Source organism: Silene latifolia, chromosome 2, assembly GCF_048544455.1.
Source record: "Silene latifolia isolate original U9 population chromosome 2, ASM4854445v1, whole genome shotgun sequence".
Lineage (NCBI taxonomy): Eukaryota > Viridiplantae > Streptophyta > Magnoliopsida > Caryophyllales > Caryophyllaceae > Silene > Silene latifolia.
In genome coordinates, this window is record NC_133527.1 from 167,069,962 (window position 1) to 167,082,273 (window position 12,312).

General features: G+C 40.2%; 1 protein-coding gene across 1 annotated transcript; it reads right to left on the reverse strand.

Annotated features, from left to right (window-relative positions):
- Positions 1 to 46: 46 nt before the first annotated feature.
- Positions 47 to 11,758, reverse strand: LOC141641588 (uncharacterized). Its single transcript, XM_074450245.1, has 6 exons — positions 11,527 to 11,758; positions 1,992 to 2,183; positions 1,730 to 1,823; positions 1,141 to 1,360; positions 694 to 973; positions 47 to 543 (listed from the first exon to the last, which is right to left on the reverse strand). The coding sequence occupies exons 1-6, from the start codon at positions 11,756 to 11,758 to the stop codon at positions 47 to 49; spliced, it is 1,515 nt and encodes a 504-aa protein (XP_074306346.1).
- Between the last annotated feature and the right edge of the window lie 554 nt (positions 11,759 to 12,312).

The window sequence follows — 12,312 nt, forward strand, 5'->3', positions numbered from 1 at the left end:
GGTGCTTCATCCCATATAATGAGCTTCGCTCTTATCAATAGTTCTGCTAACTACCAGGTTTAATTCTGGGGCAAGTGGAGTTCTCAGTCACGTTTAACGGAATGCCAAGTCTCGAGTGCGCTATTCTACCACCAGGTATCAACATTGCTGCAATTCTGCTAAATGCAACGGGCAAAACAATTTCACCCCGACTTATTAGGGCAGCACACAAAGTTCGCCATATGAATGTTTTACCAGTCTCCCCATAGTCATACACAAAGAACATCCCTTCTTTATTAGATGCAACAACTTCCATAATTTGGTTATAGACCGACCTCTGTTCATCGGTCATTGAAGAGAGTTGAGACGCGTGTTCTGCCTGCAACGATTCTCTGTCATAAGACAACTCATCCATGACCAGTGTATTCTGGTGATGTGACGTTATCGAAGTATCCGGTAGGGGCATTCCTTCAAATCTTGCTAAACTACTCCTATTTAACTGGAGTGATTCTTCGATGTCGATCAAAGCATAATTTTTCAATTCCTCTTCGGTTAGTTTTAAACCTGTAAATATTTTTGTAGCGTCATCGTAACGTATTGATAACTATTATGTTATATTTTTAATATACATACATAATAATTATAATAACTAACATCGTATACAACAAATATAAATTAAACGAACAAAAGAAAAATCGTCAGATTTAAGGATACCTGGGTTATGAAAAATACTGCGTTGCCTGCGAAGGATATCATCTGATAGAAGGGGCCATGTTTGCTCCCAGACTCTGATGGGCATGGCCAACATCCCACTTAACAATAAAGTCGCAAAAAGGTTTCTAAGATAAAATCCGGACCCCCATTCGCTTGCTTGGTTTATCGCATCAATGTACTCTCTGTTGTCACCAATCAAGCCAAAAGCATAACACGCTTCTCTATATGTGGGATAGGGAACGTCGTTCACCGTTCTTATGTCCTCATAGCTTTTAGGCCCCTTTACATGGTTTAACATCATTCTCATATAATATAATTCACCGCAAGTTGGTGACACATGTTGCAACCTGCCTATCTTAAAAAAAAAATTCTAAGCCACCACTCCCGCTTGTCTTTATGCCACACAAATTTAGTCGGGAATTGACAGTATAATAGTTCTTTAGCTACCTGTAAGTCTTCCTTGTCACTATTATTAATCTTCATCCAAGATAGAAACTTTGACACTCCCATTGATGATTTACCTATGACCTCGTCAATAGGATCTTTATCATTAAAAAAGACGCTTTGTTTGCCAAGAAGGTGGAATTGTAGCCTTTCGACGGCGGGAGTCCTATGATGAATGTCAAATGGGAATATTCTCCACGTAGCCTCACATGATGAAAGGTACCTACAATCGTAGAACCGTTTAATTTCATCTACAAGTGAAGGATCTTACTCATTGTGGCGTCTATAGGAAGATTGCATTGTCACTCGATCAAATCCATTTTTTATGTACTTGAAAAGATATTTGATCGCTTTCGACTGGTTACACCACTCCACGTTGATATGCGCACGATACTTCAACAGTGATTGTGGATTATATGGAACAACGAATCCATTACCAAGTGTCACTCCGTCCTTAACTATTGTTGGTCCTTCTTTACTTCTCTTATATACAGGATAACCGTCTTTGTCGACAGTTGTTCTTTCGGTACACTTTTTAGGGAAAATTTTTTAAGCATTTAGAACTAACCATGCACGGTGATTGCAGTCTTACAGTCCCACAGGGTCTCTGCATCTTGTCCGTGCATCACTTTCGGGTTTCTCCGCAGAAATGATTTTATCGATATCTGTAGCCTCGGGGAACTTGTCTTCACGATGTAGAAACAATAGGATATGAGCATAGGGAATAACACGCTTACGAAATTCAATAATATAGACCATTGTGGTAGAATTACGTAAACAATTTAGAATTTATAATACGTCATGATAGAATATGTAAAAAAAATATTAAACACGACAGGTGAATTAGTGCGTACCTGTTCTAACCCTACCAAATATATGACGCTCATTGAAATCAATCATCAACTCATCGAGCTTAATCTTGAATACACGACACAAAATATCAGGACGATCCTCGGGATTAAGACACCTCTTACTAACAAACCGAGTGATTTCCGTCAACATGGGATTGCGTAAAAGTGATAAATAGACCAGGATAACCGAACCACCTACAAATGGTCATTGTATCAAGGTAATTCACTCTCATGTATGGCCCACCTCCTAAGAACGGGGAACAATAAAACGACTGCCGGTGGAAGATAACTCGATGTCCCCCTGTTGAACAGCTCGTGAAAGAGTATTGTAACACGCGAAGTAGATCTTGCTTAAAGCGTACAAACAATCGTCTATGAGCTTCAGTCGTTGTATATCCATCAACGAAGAACTGCTGAAAGAGTCTACGGGCTAATAGAGAATGGTATATCCTGTATACGGAATGCAAACCACTCTTTGAGTGTTTATTTGTCACGCGGATTTTCAAATTGGCTAATCCCAAGAGATTCTTCACCGTGAAGAATTCCCAATCGATAACCGTCTTCCCCGCATGGAAATAATAACGGATATTGTAGGGCCATGTTGTTGGGGTTGGTGTCCTTAACAGTTAGTGCAAGGACTTATAAACCTCTAAAAGGATCAAAGGGCATACTTTGGTATTATTATCAGTTGATCCACGTTTATCAATAACGGTTGGCTTGCTAGATAAGTTTGACGTTATTGTCATACAGATGGCGGTGATCAACTGGTCCCTAAAAGTCACACCTATAGGATACGTTCGAGAGATGTGACGGTATGAAAATACTGTCATGTAGATGCCAAATATTGACTAACCAGTTAGTCCGAGTTATTTGACTAGTAATTAGTCAAATATGTGATGTTGAGATATTATATTTAATACGGATTAAATATCATGGGCTAAGGCGAATTAACCAGTTAATTCGTAAAATTAAATATACGTGATTTATATTTAATTAAATGTATATTAAAAATAATTATACAATACTGTTTTGTCGGACACGAATTAATAATTCAGCTAACCCGTATTATTAGCTGATGCCTTAATTTCCGATAACCGATAACAGTTTATAATCAGACCGCGTCATATACACTTAGCGAGTTTTGGACCGGACCGCGAGCTTAAGTGAAGAGGAAATTAAAAAGCCCATGAGGCTTCCTCTCACTCGGTCTGGCCGAGAATCACCAAGACAAAAGGAGAGCTTTCTCCTCTTGTCTAACCTAATTCATTCTTGCTAAAATTTAGGGTTTCGAAGAGCATTCTTCTCTGTAGAAACCGAGATCTCACATCTCAAGCAAACTCACATCAGTTCTCCCTATATTACAAGGCAATCGGAGAACACTGTTCTAGCACAAGGGCATATCTCGGACAAAGTCTTGGGTGCAACGATTAGGAGGAAATCTGCTTAGATTTCTGTTCTTTACGCCGCAATTTAAAGGACCCGAGGTTGATTTCTATACACTTATCGTTTCTATTGTATTTTATGTTTTATGACAATAATCACATGTTTAAATTTACGTTATAGTCCTAAATTTAAAGGGTAGTATACGGATATTAACCTACAAGTGGTATCAGAGCGAGGCCACGTAAATTTTCTATGTGTTTTTCATAAAACGTTTTGAGAAGATCATGTTTTGTCTAGAAAACCGTGCGGCTGGAATTTTATTTCAGTTGTTTTCTGTTTTTTTTTGTAAACCGTGTCATGTTTACACACGGCTGACCCTTGTTTTCAATTTGTTTTATACATATTGTTGTTTTATACGGAGATTATAACAATATGTCAAGTTTTATCAAATTGTTAAATTTGTTTTGATGCGTTTTGATCAAAAATTGAAATAGTTTCTGTCTCGAAAACAGTTTTCACGAGGGTTTTTAAGTTTTCAGAGACTTTTGCACTCGATCGACCAAGTTTCTAATCGATCGAGTGGCTTTTCTGTATAATTTTGCTCGATCGAGTCCCTGTTGTACTCGATCGACCCTGACCCAAAACTTTTTGCTCGATCGAGTCCACGCTGTACTCGATCGACCAGCTTTTAAAACCCCACTGCTCGATCGAGAGGTCCTCGTACTCGATCGAGCAGTATTGCTGATATAGGTACTCGATCGACCACTAGTGTTGTCGATCGAGCACCTCCTGATTAGCATACCTCTCGATCGACTTGCAGTTCAGTCGATCGAGCCCTCCTGTCCCTCGATCGAGCACTCGTGTCCCTGGATCAAGGGATTTCGTCTTTAACAGCTTTGAAAATTTGTTTTCTTTTGATTTAAATTTTCTTTTGGCTTCTATATGTACTTTATCCGGATATAGTACACTCGCTATGATTGTGAAACGGTTCACACACGTACCATTAAGTTATTTTAAATTATATTTAAAGTAACGGATTATAATAGATTAAAATTAAATGATAGAAGCGGTTTTATCACACGAATTTTAATCATTAAAAGGTGGTTTGGATAAATTTAACATAATTACAGAATTATGTCACGAATGAATTTGTTTTTAGTTGATGCATTTTTATTTATCGTTAATTTATGAATGCCGTGAATGCCTTTTAATTACGTATTTAATTTTACAAGCGATTGTAACTTAGTGTGGCCTTAGTAGAACGTGTTACCGTAATGATGGAACACGGTCTTGGTTGTATTTTGAGATCTTGTATCTCCATTTTGGATTTTTCACTTGTAATTACAGTTTTAATTAGAATGTAAATAGGTTTATATTTGTAATTTTAAATTGTAATTTTTGAGAAGACTAAAGATGGAGACCGGATGCTCACTCCCGCTACTTGGATCAAGATGGAACATCAAGACAAGCTTTTCGGGTCCAACGGTGGATTCCAAAGTTGTATCTTGTTCTTATACTAGGATAGGCCACACTAGGAATTTTTAATTTTTATTTACGTATCGCATTCCTTTATTTATTTTTATGCAACGATAATATGCATCATATTCCGCCTAAAAACCAAACCACCTATAATTTATTGCATGAAAACTGACACATATAGAGGTCACGAGTTAGTTTTCATTGACATTCTCATGTCACACGTTTCTAAGCCATCTTCCAAATAAATTCATTCACGACAGACGCTAGTTATTCGTTCACTTAAAATGAATTATAATTTTGTTGATGGGATCTTCCTCGTATAAACCAAAATTGAGAACGGTCTTTATAGGTCAAACTCCAATGAGTCCCTTCTTCGTCGGTAGGCATACTATGACCCCTTCTACGTCGGGTAAGTTGGAACCGATTGACCTATTTTATCTCAACACTATGGTCACTCGTACGATCCTGTGATCATGGTGGACTATAGATAGGATTTACGGAAATCTATCGACCAAGAGTTCTTCCGGAAGAATTAGCTAAACAGTTGGCTTATCAATTTACCGAAATTGAGTCTTGGGATCACTTGTATCATTCTTGAGGGAGATCAATTATGCAAGTGCGAGAGTCTACATGTTTAAAATGAATTTTAAAATAGACTTAAATCACCTCGATGAGTTGCTTATTTCGTTTTGTTTTTCTTTCTTTTTCGGTGTAGATCACGTTTTAAATCGCTTAACATCAAATGGTGGTTCAAGTGATAACCCAATGCCAAGTGCCACATTGGACCGTGAGTCCTGGCTTAGGATCTTCATGAGTCGATGAATCGGTCCACTTGATCGAAGAATGACGGATCCAACTTCATGGATCGGGAGGCAAAGATTACGGAATGCTGCCACTGCTGACGGAAAGCTCAGATATCTGCTTGAGCCCATGCCGTTAAACCCAGGTCCCACGGCTGGAATTAACGAAATCAACAAGTATAACGATTTCGCTTTAGAAGCTGGTGCGGTAAAGAACGTACTTATTTTTGCAATGGAACCCAATTTGCAGAAACGCTTCATAGCCCAAGGTGCAAACAAGATTTTCACCACGCTCACTAAGGAATTCTCGAAAGCACCGAGAATCGTGACCTATGAGCATACCACTCGCTTCTTTGATGCGAGACTCCAGAAGGGCCAACCGGTTAGCCCACACATTCTCAGCATGATTGAGAATGTCGAGAAGCTGGAGACCTTTAACTGTAACATCAGCGAGAACATTGTTATCGACCGCATGCTTCACTCACTCCACGATGGTTTTTCGCAATTTAGAGCGAATTACTATATGAATGATTTGAAGAAAACTCCCCATGAACTGCACTCCCTCCTCGTACAGACCGAGAAGGACATGAAGTGCAGTGGGAGCTCGAAACAGGATGTTCTCGTTGTGTCAAACAAAGGGAAAGGTAAGGGCAAAGCTCCAAGCAAACCTAACAAAAGAGGTAAGGCGAAGTTCAAGAAGTCGGGTTCGGGGAAGAGTGGTCCTGGTGAGGCGAGTAACTCATCAGGCATGACAAAGAGCAAGAGTGAAAACATGGAATGCCATCATTGCCACAAGATTGGGCATTGGAGACGCACATGTCCTGTTTATCATGAGGACTTAAAGGCGGGTCGTGTCAAACCGTTGGTATGTCTTCTCTCTCTTCTACTTTTATTCATATGATTGAGATTAACCACGCAAGTTACGGAACTTGGGTACTTGATACTGGTTGTGGTTCTCATCGGTGTAATCATGTGCAGGGGCTCCGAAACATCGAACCCCTCGTAAAGGGTGAGGTGGACTGCGTGTCGGGAATGGAGCAAGAGTAGCCGCCATCTCCAAGGGGACATATGTGATCCAGCTTCCAAGCGGATTTGAGTTGTCATTATATGACTGCTATTATGTACCTAGTCTTTCCAAAAACATTATTTCAGTTTCTGCGCTTGATAAACTTGGTTTTTCATTTGTAATAGAAAACAATGCTTGCATTTTCTCATTACACGATATGATTTACGAGCGAAGGCGTTTCCATGAATGGAATTTATGTTTTAGATCGACCAACGAAATATTACACGTAATGAATAAAAGGTTAAAGGTTGGTGACAAAGATCAAACGTATCTATGGCACTCGCCGCATGGGACACATTAATGAGAAACGCGTAAAAAACGGCTCATCAAACATGGAGCTATCTCGGCCTTTGATTTTCAATCATTTGGCACGTGTGAATCATGTCTCATCGGTAAGATGACTCGGATTTCCTTCAAAGGTGTTGGAATGCGCGCTGCTGACCTATTAGGGCTCATACACACGGATGTATGTGGTCCTATGTCAATCACCGCACGAGAAGGCTATAGGTATTTCATCACTTTCACGGACGATTTGAGTAGATATGGCTATGTCTACTTAATGAAGCACAAAAGTGAATCCTTTGAGAAATTCAAGGAATACCAAAATAGGGTACAGAACCTGTTGGGTAGAAAGATAATAACACTGCGTTCGGATCGTGGTGGCGAGTATCTTTCTCACGAGTTTGATCAACACCGAAGGATTTGTGGGATTGCCCTACGTTAACTCCACTGGAACACCTCGGTTGAACGGTGTGTCCGAACGGAGAAATCGAACACTACTTGATATGGTTCGATCCATGATGAGTCACACGATATTACCTGATTCATTATGGGGTTATGCTCTTATGTCAGCCGCTCTAATACTTAACCGAAGTCCGTCTAAAGCTGTTGACAAGACTCCATATGAACTATGGAAGGGAACGGTCCCTAACTTGTCCTTTATACGGGTTTGGGGCTGCGAGGCTTATGTCAAGTGGAGACCTGAAGATAAGCTCGGCCCGCGATCGGTCAAGACATACTTTATAGGTTATCCTAAAGGATCACGTGGTCATTACTTGTATTCGCCAACCGAACAACGTGTTTTTGTTGCGGCTAGTGCGACATTCTTAGAGAAGGAATTTATCGAGAATGCAAAGAGTGATAGAACCTTCGACCTGTCGGAGGTTCCAGAACCAAATACCGAGCAACCATTGGAGGAACCTATTCCTTCAATCCCGGCTGCGGTTAACATTCCTGAGGAACCTAGGAGGTCGGGAAGAGTCTCTATTCCTCCGGACAGATACATCGGTATGGTCGAGGAACATGACATAGATGACGTTCTACTCTTAACGAGTAGTGAACCCGCAACCTATAAAGGTGCCATGACTAGTTCTGACTCAAAGCTATGGCTTGAGGCCATGCAATCCGAGATGGACTCCATGTATGAGAACAACGTGTGGGATCTTGTTGACTTACCTGCTAAGGTTCGTCCCCTTCAATGCAAATGGCTTTACAAGATAAAGCATTCTGTGGAAGGTCAACAAGATATCTACAAAGCACGACTAGTTGCTAAGGGTTTCACCCAAGTGCCAGGTTTGCACTACGATGAGATTTTTGCACCCGTAGTCATGCTGCGTTCCATTCGGATTATCTTAGCGATTGCCGCTTTTCATGACTATGAAATTTGGCAAATGGACGTGAAAACCGCCTTCTTAAACGGCTTTTTGGAAGAAGAGTTGTACATGGTACAACCCGAAGGTTTCATCGATCCTGAACATCCTAAGAAAGTATGCAAGCTTAAGCGTTCCATTTATGGACTTAAGCAAGCATCAAGGAGTTGGAATCATCGCTTCGACCAAGTGATAAAAGAAAATGGATTTACTCGATCTGTCGAGGAACCATGTCTATATATCAAGTCGAGTGGGAGCAAGATTGTCTTCCTAATATTGTATGTTGACGACATACTCCTGATTGGGAATGACATACCTCTCTTAACTTCGGTGAAAGTATGGTTGAAGAACCATTTCCAGATGAAAGATCTGGGAGAGGCACAAAGAATTCTAGGCATCCGTATCTATCGAGATAGATCACGATGGATGTTATCTCTCAGTCAGGAGTCTTACATAGACAAAGTCCTAGAGAGATTCAGCATGACTAACTCCAAAAAGGGGTTCCTTCCGATGACTCCAGGGGTGCATTTGAGCAAGTCTCAGGCACCAGTGACACCGGAAGAGAGAGAGCGCATGACACGGATTCCTTATGCTTCGGCTATAGGATCAATCATGTATGCCATGATATGCACACGTCCGGACGTGGCATATGCATTGAGTATGACAAGTCGATTCCAACAGCAACCAGGTGAACCACATTGGTTGGCTGTCAAGAACATCCTTAAGTACCTACGGAGGACTAAAGATTGGGCATTGACTTATGGAGGCTCTCAAAAGCTATGCGCAACCGGTTACGCAGATGCTAGCTTCCAAACGAATCGAGATGACTCGAAATCTTAGTCTGGATTCGTTTTTACTCTTAATGCGCTGATCATCACCTGGAAGAGTTCGAAACAAAGCATTAAAGCAGATTCTACGATCGAGTCCGAGTACTATGCCGCGTACGAAGCAACAAAGGAAGCGATATGGATGCGTCAATTCTTACATGGACTATCTGTAGTGCCTAGTTCGAATGACCCGATCACCATCTATTGCGACAATAGTGGTGCCATCTTCCAAGCTAAGGAGCCAAAGTCTAGTAACAAATCTAGACATGTACAACGGAAAGCTCATCTAATCCGGGATTACGTGGAGCAAAAGGAAGTAGTGATAGAAAAGATTGCTACTGATGATAACATAGCAGATCCTCTCACTAAAGCATTACGACAAGATAAGCATGAAGGGCACGTTAATTCCATGGGAATCAAACGTGTTCCTGAGTTGTAGTACTCTTTTATGGATTAGATTCATCCTCTTTTGTACTCTATACGACATCATCGTTTTGATATTTATACATATATTTTGTTTTTCATGTGGATTTGTACGACAAATTTTGAACACCACAAAGTGAACTGAACAAACATTATATCTTTTCAGTCCTTAATTGCCCACATGAGCTGATAACTCTGGCAATTATTTTGTGACGTTGGTTGATGGTGGGTTCAACGAGCCATAAGTCAACCGGTTGACTGACCAATCACAGAGGCGATTTATACGGATATTTCGTAGGACACCATTGTGACATCGACGTGGAGTCCTAAATGTTTTATAACATTCGTTGCCCGGTCGTGGATAGGACTTCCATGGTGATCCTAAGAGTCGATTCTTAGACTATCGACTGTCTCTTGAGACTACGGCAGATTTTGGGTGACTTTGGTTTCTTTCTCACGGTCATCCGTAACAGGGGGCCAAGTAGATTTTTTCTGGGTCATTTCATGCTGTGCTTAGATCGGAAGGAGTCGAGTTGAAGGAAATATTCAGCCTTTATCAGGTACTCGATATTTCTCAGGGCCACTCGAGGAGTCAGAATCGAAATGCATGGCCATGCTCGGATACGGATTCGTTTTATCAGTTAAGTTACTCTCTAGTCGGGGAAACCACTCTAGATACAGATCGATTGTAAAATACGACCTTTGTGGATCCAGATCTGCAAATTGTTTTACATTGAGTGGGAGAGATTTTAAATGAATATGAGAATCGGTTATCGCACATACACTTGTACGGACAAGTGGGAGTTTGTTGGAGCTTGTGTCCTCCAGTTAGTGCGGATAACGTCATTGCACATGCACTTGTACGGACAAGTGGGAGCTTGTTGGGGTTGGTGTCCTTAACAGTTAGTGCAAGGACTTATAAACCTCTAAAAGGATCAAAGGGCATACTTTGGTATTATTATCAGTTGATCCACGTTTATCAATAACGGTTGGCTTGCTAGATAAGTTTGACGTTATTGTCATACAGATGGCGGTGATCAATCTGGTCCCCCTAAAAGTCACACCTATAGGATACGTTCGAGAGATGTGACGGTATGAAAATACTGTCATGTAGATGCCAAATATTGACTAACCAGTTAGTCCGAGTTATTTGACTAGTAATTAGTCAAATATGTGATGTTGAGATATTATATTTAATACGGATTAAATATCATGGGCTAAGGCGAATTAACCAGTTAATTCGTAAAATTAAATATACGTGATTTATATTTAATTAAATGTATATTAAAAATAATTATACAATACTGTTTTGTCGGACACGAATTAATAATTCAGCTAACCCGTATTATTAGCTGATGCCTTAATTTCCGATAACCGATAACAGTTTATAATCAGACCGCGTCATATACACTTAGCGAGTTTTGGACCGGACCGCGAGCTTAAGTGAAGAGGAAATTAAAAAGCCCATGAGGCTTCCTCTCACTCGGTCTGGCCGAGAATCACCAAGACAAAAGGAGAGCTTTCTCCTCTTGTCTAACCTAATTCATTCTTGCTAAAATTTAGGGTTTCGAAGAGCATTCTTCTCTGTAGAAACCGAGATCTCACATCTCAAGCAAACTCACATCAGTTCTCCCTATATTGCAAGGCAATCAGAGAACACTGTTCTAGCACAAGGGCATATCTCGGACAAAGTCTTGGGTGCAACGATTAGGAGGAAATCTGCTTAGATTTCTGTTCTTTACGCCGCAATTTAAAGGACCCGAGGTTGATTTCTATACACTTATCGTTTCTATTGTATTTTATGTTTTATGACAATAATCACATGTTTAAATTTACGTTATAGTCCTAAATTTAAAGGGTAGTATACGGATATTAACCTACACATGTATGATGAGTGTAGCTCAAATATACGTTGTAACCTCCCGCATGACTTTTGAACAATAATATCTCGTTTATCCATGTTTGGACCTAAATCACCCTCAATCAATGCTGCTACCTCTGAAGCCGTTGGGCAATTATATGTTCTCCCGTCCGTGTCTCTTCTAGAGATGAGTCTGATACTCACCTCAACATCTTCATCCGAAGACAATCTATCTCTAGCCATCCTAAAGTTCTTTGCAACAGGATTTTTTTCATCGGCCATCTTTTGCAACAATTCTATTAGCTCATCGTCAAATCTATGCGGAGTATTTTGGCCGCATTCACAGTTAATTAATAATAAGGGAATTTATTTTTCAATTGGCTAACAATCGTTATTTGAGATTCTAACATATTTGAATCGTATATTCAATACCGGAGTGCGTTTTTTCGATTTTCAACTTCTTCTGAAGTGTCATATATGTATAACTGACAAAATTTAGGCATTGTTCCAGCTGATGGCAACAAACTTCCTATTCAGTGGATGTTTTGGCTTCTCATCCTGAATGTGTATATATGGACCTCGACCTTGATTGATAGAGTCATCAATCTTGCTACCCATGGATGTGAAGGAAAACATTGCGTTATAAGCTCGAATATTCTCAATAAAATGCCTACTTAAGCGATGTTGTCTACTTAATAGACACTTTAGGAGTTGAGGGGGTTTTTTTTAAACGTGGCAGCACAAATTTGCCATCAGAGCAACACAATGAGAACTTAGGGCATCTAGTACCCCTTTTTTCTCTTTTCGTTCTTGAAACCACATTTGTGCTCCACATT

Bases quoted from the DNA above. Each gene is read 5' to 3' on its own strand.
- LOC141641588 (XM_074450245.1), bottom strand. From the start codon at position 11,758: ATGGCCGATGAAAAAAATCCTGTTGCAAAGAACTTTAGGATGGCTAGA. The intron at 1,824-1,991 runs GTACGCACTAAT...TACATCGTGAAG, and splicing joins ATTTGGTAGGGTTAGAACAG to ACAAGTTCCCCGAGGCTACA. The intron at 1,361-1,729 runs GTAAGACTGCAA...CTACGATTGTAG, and splicing joins TGCAGAGACCCTGTGGGACT to GTACCTTTCATCATGTGAGG.